The 14938-nt window shown below is 35.1% G+C and overlaps 1 protein-coding gene across 10 annotated transcripts in view; it reads right to left on the reverse strand.

Annotated features, from left to right (window-relative positions):
• Positions 1 to 14938, reverse strand: part of RIC8B (RIC8 guanine nucleotide exchange factor B) — a 90115-nt gene that overhangs the window by 39287 nt on the left and 35890 nt on the right. For all 10 annotated transcript variants that reach the window (XR_005656123.1, XR_005656122.1, XR_005656121.1 and 7 more), the window contains exon 4: positions 8072 to 8166. Coding sequence is in view for 3 of the 10 variants with exons in the window: in XM_039877871.1 (XP_039733805.1) it covers positions 8072 to 8166 (95 nt within the window). In the remaining 7 variants the exon portion in view is untranslated. The remainder of the gene's footprint in view (positions 1 to 8071; positions 8167 to 14938) is intronic.

Consider the following 14938-nt stretch of genomic DNA (forward strand, 5'->3'; position numbering starts at 1 on the left):
ACGTAAAGGGTACCAAAAAATCTGAACCAAGAACAAAAATAACAAATCCTATGAATGAATAGTTCCTGGTAAAATACAAGTTATTTGGTTGTTCCCACTGAAAATCTACTGCAGCTGCTGCTACTGCTGCTGCTATTATTATTAAACAAAGAAAAGTCTGTAATTTTGGTTATTTGTAAATAATTACAACTGGTTGAAATAAAATGCTTTACCCACAAACTTTTTAAAAAAATTTTTTGCAAACATCTGTAGTTCCTTATCCATAGTTAAAGATATTTTGCTTCTGACTTAAACATTTGGTAACTGTAATTATTACAGATTCACTAGAGTTAAAAAAAAAAAAAGAAAAGAAAAGAACTCTACCTTAGAATTACTTTCTAAAACTGTATAAGCCATTCTGAAATGTTAGGATTTTTTTAAACACATAGGGCAGTAGGCTCTGGAGTCTATCGATAGTATAATTCTCTGAATCTACCACAGAGACCATACTGAAAAGTTTAAGATGATGCATTTCATTACAAAGAAATATTTCCTTTTAAATTCATTTAAAATAAGCAGTTTCCGGGAAGTTGGTATATTTAAGAAATCAAATACAGAGTTTTATTCATCAAATATTTGGAGGTTGTAGGCTTTTCAAGAAAAGTTCCCATTTTCTCGTTTCTTATTAAACAACTGGGTTCCCAAACAACTACGAAATTAATTTTCTGGCTCACTGTGTTTGAGCTATTCTTTTTAAGTAAGGAAGGCCAGCTTTTTGAGCTCTGTCACTTCTCTGACAGTTTTATTTGTGGTAGAAGAGTGTATGAAATTCTCCAGCTACCAGGAAGTCAGTGACTATGCACAGATCCACACAATGGTGTTTGCATTCCTACTCCAGGGGGTAGAAATACTGTGTATATTACTCTCCCCTTTTCAGCTTCCTAGAGATCATTAATCACTGGGACATGACATCCTCCCACTCATGCTCCCAGCCCCCTCCTGATATGCAGATTTAAAAGCAAGGCCTATTTAGAGCTCCTTAATGCCCTGATTAAAGCCTTGTAGTTGTGGGAGAGGGAAGGCAATCTAAAATACGGCCCTGTATCAATTTGCTGGACTGAACATAATTTAATACCAAATGTCACAGAGAAGCACGATGACAGTACATGTAGACCCACAACTGTTAACAAATCTTCCTGGTCAGATATCTTTTTCATGGCTGAAAAACCTACTTTAATGAATCTTAAGATCACCCAAAGATTTTCAGATGTAAATACCTAAGTTTACTTTAATCTAACTCAGTAATCTAACTCAATTCAGTAATTATTTCTTAATTACCTATGCTAGGCATTGCTTTAGGCAGGTATTATGAAGAAAACAGAGATACCTCCCTGCCCTTATGGAGCTTATTTTCGAGTATGCAAAAAACAGTCAATGACAAAACAAATAAGTTAATTGAACAGAAGGTGATAAGTGGTCTGGGTGTAAAACCCAGGAGGGTAAGTTAGGCAGGATGTGTGGGTTGTAATTTTGAATAAGGTGATTACAGCAGACTTCACGGAGATGGTGTCATTTGAGCAAAGACTTAAAGAAGTTAGGGATATCTACATGGCTTACTGTTGAATTGTACACTTGAAACTTAATGTTTTTTTATTATGGAGACATTAACAAAAAGTTAATGTCTTTTTGTTAATGTCTCCATAATAAAAAAAAAAATAATAATCATGAAAAAAAAAAGAAGTTAGGGATTAAGCTGTGTGCTATCTGGGGAAAGAGCTTTTCAGGAAGAAAAGCAAGAGCAAAGGTCCCAGGGCAGGAGCAGTGACATGTATGAAGTGCAAAGAAGTTGGGGTGGTTGAAGCACATATACAGAAGGAAGAGTAGGATAGGAGACCAGACAGGTAGTAAGGGGTGAGATTGACCTTGCAGGGTTATGTTAAGAGGGTCACTCTGGCTCCAGCAGAACAGTTAATAGGAAGGACATCAAAGGTGAGGAAGACCAGTTAAGGTGTTACTATAATAATTCAGGTGTGTGAACAGGGGATAACAGTGAAGTGGTTAGATGTAGATTCATTTTGAAGGATTTCCTGACAGACTAGTGTAGAGTGTGAGAATCCAAGGTTCTAGCTTTAGCAAGCGGAAAGCTGGAGTTGCCATAAACTGAAATGGGAAAAGCAAATTTTTAGGGGAAGACTGTTTAATGTTGGATATGTTAAATTTGGGATGCCATTAGACTTCCAAGTAGAGATGTTAGTAGGAAGTTAGTTATAAGAATGAGTTCGGAGGGGTGGGGGAGAGAGATCTAGATTAGGTATATAAATTGAGAAGTCATTAACATGTAGATAGTATTTAAAGATAGAAGACTGGATTAGATCAGTAAGGGAATGAGTGTGGGAGGAAAAACTAATAGGGCTGAGCCTGGGACACTCCATCATCCAGAGGCTGAGACATAGAGGAAGAAATTACAACTAGCTACAGGTAGGAGGAAAACCAAGATAGTATGGTATCCTGGAAAAAAATAGGTAAGTAAGACTGGAGTCGCTTGTGACAAAGGATGTGGGCAGATCAAGCAATGACAACTGAGAAACGTCCACTAGATTTAGCAACACAGAAATCACTAGTGACCTTAATAGCCATTCTGGTGGAGTAGTGGGACTAAAGCCTACATAGAATGGATTCAAGAGAGAATAACAAAAGAATCAGGTAGCTAACACCTAAGAGGAGTTTCGTGCAAAGGCCAAGAGAAGGCTGGAACAGCAGCAGATGAGGAAGTGTCAAGAAAACTTTGGATCAGGTATGGATGGAAAGACCTCTGAATGCTGCTCTCAGCAGTGGGTACCTTTATAACTCATAGTGACCTGGTCATTGTTCTTTATTTCTGTATCTGTCCATGTTTTCTCTTGCCTAGAACACTCTCATTCTTTAAAACTAGCTCAAACCTTACTTCATTCTCAGCAAATACTTACTATGCCTTGTGCTAGGTGCTAAGTATACAAAAATAAATAAAATATACCCATTGTCCTAAGAGAAAGCAGCATAACATAATTTGTAGAACAATGGGCCGAATTCTAGGTTGCCCCTTAGTAAAAGTGTGCCTTGGGCAAATTACATGACCTCTTCTAGGCCTTGGTGTCCTCAACTATAAAGGGAAATAAGTTTATCTCTTTATCGATGTGAGGATTGAATGAAAAAAAGCATGTAAAGCATTCTGCTTGGCACATAGTAAATGCCAATTATTAAGGAGATTCTGAATGGTAGACATATTGCATTATACTGCAGTGGTCCCCAACCTTTTTGGCACCAGGGACCAGTGCTCCTCTGAGAAATAACCTGAGGTGGAGCTGAGGCGGTGATGCTAGTACTGGGGAGCAGCTCCAAATACAGATGAAGGTTTGCTCATTCGCCATTGCTTACCTCCTGTGTGCGGTCTGGTTCCTAATAGACCACAGACTGGCACCAGTCTGCAGCCCATCGGCTGGGGATCCCTGCACTACAGGAAAGAATAGTAAAATATGGAAGAAAGAGAATATGGTGTCTGTGGAGAAATGAAAACAAGTCTCTTAAGTCTAAAGCAAAAGACAAGGCCTCTAAAGGAGGGGCCTTAGTAGTAGGCCAGAAAGGTGTGTGTATGGAGTGAGGTAGAGAGATTATAATAAAGGGGACTGCCGTGATGAGATATGTTACAGCCAGGCAGCTTATTGATAACCTTAAACCAGAGTTGTGTTGGCCTTTGAACAAAGGAGAAGGTGCAAAAGCCAGGGAAACATTACCCAGATGAAACCGCAGATCATTAATAAATGCACAGTGACAAAACAAATGTATTTTTGTTTCTAAGCAGAGATTTGCCTTTTAAAAAACAACTCTGCATACTCTGAAGATGAAGTACCACTCTGTCAGGTTAGGTAAAATTTTCCCAAAGGACGAGCAGCCTGAGTTTAGAAGTAGAGAAAGAAGGTGATCTAACAGATCTGGGGTTGGGTACCTGAAGGCTGGCAGGACATGATAATGATGAGGGACCAGAGAGAGGTTGAAATGATGAATCAATGCTTCAGAATAGAGAGGAAAGAAAGTAAACCTATATGGGGGCTTATACATAGGAGAAAAAGGAATCATCAGGGAACCGGAGGTCTGGATGAAGATGAAGAACAGGTACCACATGAATGAGGAAGAGTCCCCTCATCATGTGAGACCACAGTGAGTTTGTTCTTTGAATTCTATTAGTAATTACTATTTGGATAGTTAATTTACTGAGAGACTACTCAAAAACTATCTTATGATACCTCTTTTATTCTTGTCTTGAAATGTTATTTAACTAGTAATAATATTTATGTCTTGTCTCCCCATTTAGACTATGTTCCTCCAGAGTATGCACTGTGGAGTCCTTCAAGCACCTAGCACGGTGCTCAGAGATACAAGAGAAAAATATCTGTTCACCTAGATAACTGTTATTCACAGTGAAAATCAGGTTAAAAAGCTAAGAACTTTAAGGTTAACAAAAGAACAAAAACAAACAAAATAATAAACAACAACAAAAAAACCCAAAATAAAACCTCCTCTCCTTGATTTCTCCAAAGTAAACTAATTTTTCCATATAGCTACATAAGCTCGATCATGTCTGACACAACATTCATCAGAACAACTGCATTTGCTTACTTAAAAGTCTGTTTTATCCCCTGGAGAACACAGATTGTACTAGATTCATCTTTGTTGCCCTAGAGCTCAACATAGAGCCTAACACATAGTAAGTGTTCAGTTAATAAATATAAGCCAAAATGAAATCATCTAATTTTCAAACATTATTAAGTCTGTCATGTGTAAGCCACTATGCTTAGCTAATGCTATGGTGCTAATCATTTTGCAACATGTAAGTGGCTGAAATTAACATGTTATACACCTTAAACTTGTACAACGTTATATGTCAATTAAATCTCAAAGCTTAGCATTGTAATGAGTTGTCATTAGGTACTAAATTTTCCCCTTCAATATATGAGATAAAATGAATTGGTTTAAACAAAGAAATAACAAAAAAAAAAGTAGAGAAATAAATACTTTTTAAACACACTGGCTCTTTTGGGTGAAAAAATAAAGAGCTTTGTAGATACCAATGTGCTGAGTGAAAGAAATTAGATTGAGAGGCTAAAGGAAATTAAATCAGATCTGGTCCTCCCCTCGTCTTTTCTCCTCTCTTTTTTCATGCACAGGCCATCCCATCTTCCTCTTTCTCTCCAAAACAAAATAAAACCACAACCATATTCACATGGAACTTTTTTTGGCTAAGTGTTTATGTATAAGCTGACTGACTATGGATAAGAGGGCTGAAAATACTTTCAGGCAGATAGAAGAGATGAACAGAACTAGGACGTCCTTTAATGTACCAAAAGAGGAGGGTCATACCAACAATTTACTTGTTACCTTAAGTATAGGCAAAATAAAATGAAATATAAGACACAGATTTTTAAAACTAAGATGCTGATCAGTGGAAGGAAAGGTCAAGTCAGCTGTTGTTGTGAGCTAACTCATTTTATCTCTACATCCAAGTCCTCTTGATTTCTCTGGTGGGGTACAGGGAACACTGTCTTACAGAGACAACGTATCAGAAAAAAGCTGCTGCCAAGCCATTTTACTCACTCGTCTCCTAGGCTCCTGACATGCATGTATCATAGAACATAGAAAAACTTAGATTAACAAAAAGAATTTCTCTACGTAATCACAGGATATACATAGAAATAAGTTTTCTAAACAAAATACCAAATTGTGAAACAATTTTTAAAAGGAGATTTGAAACTAAATATTGGATCTAATAGCCAATACACTTCTTACAGTAACAGTAATAGAAGCAGTGTTGTGGTGGCCACGTGGTAGCAGCAGCTCCCCATTTACTGAGAGCTTACTCAGTGCTGGGGGCAGAGTGCTTTATTAATTTCGCATCTAATCATTATTGCAACCTTTTGAGTTTGAAAATAATGCATAACCATACTTTATACTGTCCAGGTTTACCTATTTCATTACATTTTTCATTAAAATAAATCAGTGTCAAAAAAACATTAGAGAATAACTTTAAAAATGAACTAAGATCTTACTTTGAAACGTTCTGATTTTTTTTCTTAAACTTATGTTTTGCACACACACACACGAACTGTTTTCAGGGTCACTACAAAGGAGCAGACTTTAGTAGATATTACAATTCTAGTACGGTTCCTAAAATAGCCCTTTAAGGTTGGTACAGTTTTCTCTGTATTTAAATGGATTATCCTAGAGTCATTACTGCTCAAATGATACTAATTACTTTAATTCCGATTAAAGGGACATGCAGGGCCATTAGAGATAAACTGTCAGGTCAGCAGCAACCTCAATCTCCCAGGAAAGCCTCTATACTCATAAATCCTGTCTAGCTCTAGGGGTAACCCTTCTTATTTACAGTAGCTGATAGATATTTTATCAAAGCAACTTTTAAGATTAAAGCAAATTTGAAGAAAAATATCTTTAAAATTTAAGAAAATAAATATTTAAGCATCAGAAAGAAAAATAAAGAAATCTGATTGCTTTTTTAAAAATTTGATATTTAAAATCTCTATGCAGTTTTGCTGTATTTTGACAGATATCAGGTGCTGTGTTAAAATATTATATTCATCCTTCAGAGAATCCTTAGCAATGTTTTTGTGACTAGTGTAACAATTCCTGTCAATACACTTTCTCTTCGCATTTTTGTATGAATGTTTGTTAACTCGTGATATCTGATTTAAAAAAAAATGAATTTACCCCTGGGCTTGTAAACTCATTTTCTCTTACTTTTAGTATCTAGATTTCTAGTCTTTGGACCATAAAAAAATTAACAGTAAGACAAAATGCTAATAAAATCTTTTTAGAAGATATGATTTATTGCAGTTAATCTGATTTTTAAAAAGCACAGTCTCAAGAAAATTAAAGGAATTTTTGATCTGTAGCTGCATAAAAAATTACACTTTTTAATTGTTAAAAACAATCTTTTGAAGGCTTGCAGGGCAGAGCACATAAAGATAACCTACCAACAGACTCATTACAATATCAAATAATAAATTGCCAACCATAACAAAAATAACATGGAGTTTCTTGAAAAATAACAATTAAGGGTAAGTTTTATTTTACACTGTGGTTGTGTCTCCATAGTTATATTTAAGCCACATTTTGGAAAACAGAATATTGCAAATGCCCCAAAGCTAATTTCTACTTATTAAGAAGAACCCAATATTATTAAATTTGCTTGTAAAACAGAGTTAATGCAAAAAGTTTTTTTTTTTTGCAGATTTTAATTTATTTGAATTGTTTAAAATGCCATGTGTGTTCTTATAAAGCACCATGAGCAGTTTTATGTTCAAGTCAGAAGTCTTGTTACTACAAATGTGATCTAGAATAAAGTAATAGAACTAGAAATTGCGTTAGTACTAATGAGTTGTTCTCATAGAATAATACATTTTAACAGCAGTCCATTTACAGCTCTAACAGTCAAGTCATAAAACTTTTTTATATTTATTTTTTATATTAAAACTTGAGACTGTAACCTAATTCTTATAAATTTTAAAATTTAATTAATATTGCTTAAGATATGTTTTTTGGTAAATACTTTTACAATGAGATTAGTGAGAGTATTGGTTTAAGTGTAGTAATTAAAAGCAGGGTTCAAATCCACGCTCTTTCATTTATTAAGGCTATGTGATCTCGGAGAAATTGCTTGATCTTTCTATGCCTCAGTTTCATCATCTTTTTAGGGAAAAATAGTGGTACCTCCTTCATAAGGCTGGTGTGATGATTAAAAGAAGTTAAGATGTCACACACAGTATTCAATAACTGTGTGCTATTATTATAGTTGTTCTGGGGTTTCCTGTTGAATGCAACAAATGTCAAATTCTTTTCTCTTTGTTGGAACTCGATATAACAAAGTCAAAGGGGACAGAATGAAAACTTTTCATCAGGGCATAGTAATGATTTCTGACCTGACAGATAGCTGATTTACTGTAATATTTTCACTTTCTCGTCTAAAGCAATTAAAATTAGATACATAAAAACAAGAACTGATGATGTCCTTCGTTGAGATACAAATATAGAGGTTACCTACCTGTGCAGCTCTTCTGTTTTGTCTTCAGTTGGACCTACGATTAGTAAACAATGGCGAAGGACAGCTGCCATGACACGAAACTGATGAGAATCACTCTATGGCAAATAAAAAAGAGAGGAAAAAAGTTGGGGATTGAGTTCACCTTAATGAAGGAGTGTGGTGCATTACTACATCCCTGGGAGTCATCTTATGTCCCCGCGCCAAAACAGTCATTCTTATACCACACATGGTAGAGGTCAGGATATTCTAGGAAGAATTTCCAAGACAACAGTCAGTGAACAGTCATTGTCTCATATGAACAGCTACAGTCACCTCCATAAATGGCTGAAACCAGAAGTCGATCTAGCAGGCTCCCTTAGGGCATGTCAGGCAGAGAGAGACACGATCAGCACCCATGCATTACCCACGCTGTTTTACTTTATTTTAGGATTCCATTCAACTAGGGATCTTTTCCATTTCTAGAAAGGCTAGGTTAGATTCTTTGGCTCCACTGTTCTAGTTTACTAGTCATCATAAAAGTTATACAAATGTAATGCTATTGGATATTTTAGGAGCAGGTTGTACATGCTTAGCAAAAATGGCTCATCTCTTAACTTTCAAAAGCAATGGATTAAAATCTATAATCTATTTACTTCATATTTATTTATTTATTTCTATTTACTTATATTAGTTTTAGGTACACAGTACAATGGTTAGCCTTTTATATAATTTATGAAGTGACCCTATTGACTTCATTTTAATGAATCTTCTAAATCTCCTAGTTTCCCTAGAGCTACCAACAAGTGATGAAAAACAAGTGATATGAGTTTAATCTATCAGTGGTATTAAAGACACAGAGTCAGAGGGAAGAAGGCAAACAGCAGGAAATAAGCTAAGCTCTGAATAATTACTTGGTTTACCTTCTCATTTTTAGTGAGATCTTGGGGCACTACAATTTCTTTAATCTCTGCATTAAGGTCATATCTCTCTTCTTCCAGATTTTTAGTAATTAAGAAGACTTATGAAATCAGTGATAATTATGCTAGAGATCATTGATATGCTATACTTCAGGAAAGTTCTAATTACCTCAAAAGCTATTAAACTTTTTTTTAAAACTTCAGTATATACAAAATTGATTTCAAGTCTATATTAAGTGAAATATAGTCACGTATTATACATATATATCCTATATTCATATATATAACTCATCCTTCTAGGAAGATGTCTCTTATAAAATCTAACAACAGGCACACTTTTATTACTCATAATGCAGATGACAATATTTTAAACATAAGACCATCACGTCTTATAGAGATAAAGGCCTCAGTGGCACAAGAGAAAAAGCAATGTACTTGGAGTCAGGAGTGTAGGTTGTGAACTTAGACAAATCACACAGCTTCTCTGAGCCAAAGTTTCCCCACATGCATCTTGTTAGGGTTATAAAAGGATTAAAATAAGGATGATACACATGCAAATGCTCAGGAGAAAGGATGAAATGAGTGATAATCGAATAGCTGTGTGTGAGTAGGGGAGGGTAAAGGACAAGAGTGACCGGTGGGATGCCAGAGACACTAAAACTGGAGGGGTTGGAATGAATGCTGTCCCGTTTGCCACCCATCTTCAAATGCCTGAATCAAAATTCTCTAATACGCAAACATACTTTTATTTATCTCAAATTACCCAAAACACCCTGAAATGCATTAAAGCTCATCCATCACTTAACTTTTAATAATCTTATTTTCCTTGGTTTTGAAAATTAACTGGGAATGTACTTCCTTTTAAACCAGATTTTCCTTTATTCTAGATATCACAATTTTTTTATCCTGATGTTGACAAGACTCTTGCAAAACTACCCATTTTCGCCTTTCCATTATCAGCAAATGCACACCAAAACCCTACTTCCTTCCATCCCATTTCCTCCTGCCCAATTTTCATAACACCAGTTCCCAAGTTGTACCCTGCATCTGCAATATCTCTTTTGCCATAAATCCATTAAATTCTCTCTGCTTAAAACAGTTACTGAAATTCCTTATTGTTTGCCTCCACTCTTGGCTTTGTGGCTTCCTTTTTTATCCTCTAGGTCTCAGCTAAAATACCTTTTCAGAGAAGCCCTTCTTTGACCATCATATCTAAGTAGATTCCTTCCTTCCTTATTTTCTATCAGTACACCTTTCATGGAATCATAATTTGTAATTCCACATTGGTTGATATACACTGTTTTCTTCACTGACCTAATACCTTTGCATGTGTATAATAGGTATTTAATCATTTTTAATGTAAATGGTAAGTAAAACATAAGCAAAAAGTGCCCAAATCATAAGTGTACAGCTTGATAAAATTTTCACAAAAATGAGCACATCTATCTAATCAACACAAAAATGATGCATTGGTGCAGTGCCAAGATTAAGAATCCCAGAATTCCCCTCTTGGCCCCTTCAAATGACAATCTTCTGCTCCTCAAGGGTAATCCTTATGTCTAACATCATGGGTGATTTTTGTTGTCATTGAACTTTAAATGAATGGAATCATAAAGTATAGACCCCTTTGCATCTGGTAGTGAAATTCATCCACATTGTTGTGTGTAGTTGCAGTTGGTTTGCCTTCATTGCTTGAGGACAGCGTTATTTGAAGTGCAATTTGTAGACCACTGCTGGTCCACATTTGTTTGCCACTGATCTGCAATTCCATGCGTAGGAAGGTGCATGGGAGCATCTAGAAATTTTTGAGTGATTTGACCTTGTGTGTAATAATGTACTACAGAAGAGTTCCATTCTGACAGGGAAAAAAATCTGGTCCTGTACCACAGTTAGGTTAAGAAAACACTCGTGAATACAACGAATACATTACAATTTACTTATCCATCCTAGTCTTGATGGACACTGATTATTTCTAGTTTTGGACTATGTACCGAAGAGTGCTGCTATGAACATACTTTTTACACATCATTTGGTATGCTGGGTCACAGGGCATTCACATATGTCAAGCTTTAGAAGGTACTGCCAAACAGTGTTTCGAAGTGTTTATACCAATTTATGTTTCCACCAGTTGCTCAACAACTGCGTCAACACTTGGTATTGTCAGCTTTATAATTTTGGGCATTCTCATGGGTGTGCAGTTGTCTCATGGTTTTATCATGCATTTTCCTAACAATTAATAAAGTTGAATACCTTTTCAGATGTCTATTGGTCATTTGGATAATAGCTCTTTAGTAAAGCGCCTGCAAGCCTTTTGCCTACTTTTCTATTGGGTTGACTGACTTTATTTGTATGAATGTGTAGGACCATTTAATATATTCTGGTAGAGTCCTTTATTGCATTTATGTATTACAAATATTTTCTCTCATTTGGTGGCCTTTTTACTTTCTTCTCTTGATTAACTAATTTTAATGAAGACCAGTTTTTTTATTTTTCCTTTATGGCTTGATCTTTATTTTGTCCTGTTTTAGAAAGCTTTGCCTATTTAAGAAATGTTTGACTTGTTTATGTTAAAGCCATGAAGATAATCTTCTATTTTCTTCTAAAAGATTTATTATTTTACCTTTTATATTTATGTCTCTTATCCATCTCAAAGTAATTTTTTAGATGGTATAAGGCAAAGATTCAAATTCATTTTTTTCATAAAGCCATACAATTGATCTAGTGAAATTTATTAAAAGCCCATCTTTCTCTTACTGTACTTCAATGTTACCTGTATCATAAATCAGTTGACTATATGCGTAGGTTTATTTCTAGACTCTTTTTTCTACTTCATTGGTCTATGTCACAACAAATATTTGTTGAATGAGTGCTATCATTTAAGAAGTCTTACTTAACAAAGGTTAGAGTGGACACTATTTCCTAATGTTGGTTATTCTGCTGTATGACTTTCCATAAATAAAACTCTCTGATCTTTAGTGTCCTCATTTGTCAAATGGGGTTAATGCCCCTGTCTCACAAGGATGTTGGAAGGATTAAACTGCTCTTTATAAAACATTATACAAGCACAGTTTATACAACTGTCATTTACTTGCTTCATGATTTTTATTTTGGTATCATTAGGGCATCAATATTCTCTCCTCTGAAATCATACCATCCCCAAAGGCTGAGAAAGAAAAGTCCCTAAGGACAAAGAGAGGAAGAAGAGAGAGAAAGCAAGCAGGCTTGCTGTGGCAGTGGAAATCAAAATGAGATGACACTAACAGAGAGATTAAAAACTCAGGAAATTCTTTGGGATCTCTTTACATAGACTTTATTTCTTAATTACAGATTCTACTACTGTACTGTTGCTTTTTTCCTCCTGCGCAAACTAGAAGATTTCACTTTTGTTTGGTAAAGGTATTGAGTTCCTTACGCCCCTTCATTCAAAGCTTTAACCGATCTAATCAATGCCTGAGAGGAAGTATAAAGGGAAAATATTTTGCACCAATGAGTCCTAATCTGGTTTTGTTATCTCGAGGTAGTTCTAACTACTTCAATGAGGTTTGTAAAACTTGTATATGGAAAATTCAATTTCAATTCTATAAAAGGTGAAAAGCTAACAAAAACACAGATGTGCATGTACATAAGTGCTCTTAACTGGAATATAGTTATAACTCAGACAGCATTTCACCCTATGTTTTACCCTAGACCTTTTGCTTACCTCTACTTTGTTATGTGTCCCACTAAATCGTGTATGTTCAAAAATCTCGTCTCCTTACAGGCAAAAATTAGGTACTTTACCTCTTTACACTATTGCATCTATCATGGTGCTAGGCATAAAATAAATGCTTTTTTGAATTAACTTACAAAAGAAAATATAAATGTTATAAAATAGAGCATTGTAATTCCAAAAAGGCTAGAAAATCTGCTCCTATAAACGATGTTATTAAATTTTTAAGACTGCTAGAGAATTTTTAAATAGCTTTGAAAATTTAAAAGGTACCATAAACTTTCCTTCCTTCCTGTCAACTTCAGGCTATTTTCCCCACGTATTTCCGCTATATAGATATCAAACTATATCACATTAAATTTTTCATTAAGCGAATATTTACTGAACACTACTTTGTGCTAGGTATGTTGCTTAGTGGAAAGACTGCCACTGGGGTCAGACAGACCCCCAAAGATCTAGACTATACGGCATTTGAAGCAGCTGTGCACTGCAGAGGTGACTCTTCTTTTTCAAACACAGAAAATTAGAGAAGAGTAGAAAATAATGTAACAAACAGTTGTATATCTATCTGTGTTTTTATATCTGATTTTCCTATTAAACCATTAGTTCTTTGCAAGTGGTGATAATTTATCTTGATGCATTATCTTGCATCTTTATCTTGTGTGCCTAACACAGAACTTGGCACGTACTGGGCACTCAATATGTTGCTGAAAAATGATTCAAGGAAAAGAAAATGGTATGGCTTGAAGCTTTATTTTTATTGAATTAATATCATGTTCTTTTTTCACATTTCCTTTAAAATAATTATGGAACAAACCTCTTCTGTCACACTGTGACATTCCCAATTACCTTCTAAGGACACTCACTGTTTAATTTTGCTCAAATAGCTTCCTTTGACTACTCAGTACTTGTATAGCTTCTCTGGTTGCACTTGGTTGTCTGGCTCTGCCATGGCTGTTGGTCCTTGTATTTTCTCATTACATTGCATTGGTACCTGGGAAGCACTGCAGAAGGAATGTGTGCTAAGTGAGGAATCTCCAGAACAACCTGCTCTCCTTTATCAGCAGAGAAATACAGCCCAGTGTTAAAGCAGGAAGATGATGAGCCCTTTCCAATTCACTTTTCTAGAATGGACTTCGGGTCTTGCTAAAAGGATCTTTTGACCTTCTTAAACATACTACCTTTAGGAAAGGGAGAGAAAAAGAGAGGGAAGAAAGAAAAGAGGGAGGGAGAGAGGAAAACAAGACTGACACCACAAGTAGAAATAAGACCAGCTACATTTCTTAGTGAATGGAAAGAACTCTACAAATTAATTTGGTGATGGTAAGGCAGGCAGGAATTTAACACTGAGGCATAAACCTAAAAATGAACAAATGGCACTAATTTGCTAAACCTCAAGTAAAACCTACTCATTAATTTTCTGTTTATGGTGAATTATAAATGAAGTCATAAAAATACCTACTAAAACAGTTAAAACCAAAACCAAACATCTGTATTTTCTGAAAGGAAACTGTATTTTTTGTAATGGTTGAACTGTGAAATAGGTAAAGATTTTCAAAAGTGAAATGTCCAGGGTTTGAAGAGGTATAAAGTAGCACTACGCTCAAGGTCAATTTGGCAATCCAAATTGGTTTTGAAAAACCCTTTGACCCAACAATTCCGGGAATTCAACTATGAAGATTTTCCCAAGAAAATTCACTGTATTATTATTTGAAATAGCAAACAATTGTCAACAATCTAAATGCCTACACATAGGGGATTTGTTAAATGCTGACAATTCTGAAGGAAGAATTTGTTAAAACTGGAGAAGAAAGGGGTTGTTAATTTTTTTTTTTGGTTGCAGAATTCTTTTTATTCACCAAATGAAATCTAGCTACAGCCCAAATTTAAAAAGAAACAACAGCAATAGCAACAATCCAGGGCTCTTTTTAAAGCAAGAGTGAGGAACATCAAACATTGTTCACTTCACCCACCCCCAGGAGCTATTCCTACGAACTTTATGGCTTCAAGGAACACATTCTGAAAACCACTACTCTTTAAGAACATTTGTTGTAAAAATAAGATCAAGATTATAAAATTACTGCATTTTTGTAAAAAAAAAAAAAATACATATGTTTATATGTTATACAATGAAAAATGGTTAGAAATATATGCATCAAATGCAAATAGTGCTTATCTTTGAGTGGTGAGTTTATAGGTAATTTGTATTTTCTTCTTGTTTGCATACTTTTTTCCCCACAGATTTTCTACAATTAGTATACA

This window comes from Pteropus medius, unplaced genomic scaffold (assembly GCF_902729225.1).
Source record: "Pteropus medius unplaced genomic scaffold, Ma_sr-lr_union100, whole genome shotgun sequence".
Lineage (NCBI taxonomy): Eukaryota > Metazoa > Chordata > Mammalia > Chiroptera > Pteropodidae > Pteropus > Pteropus medius.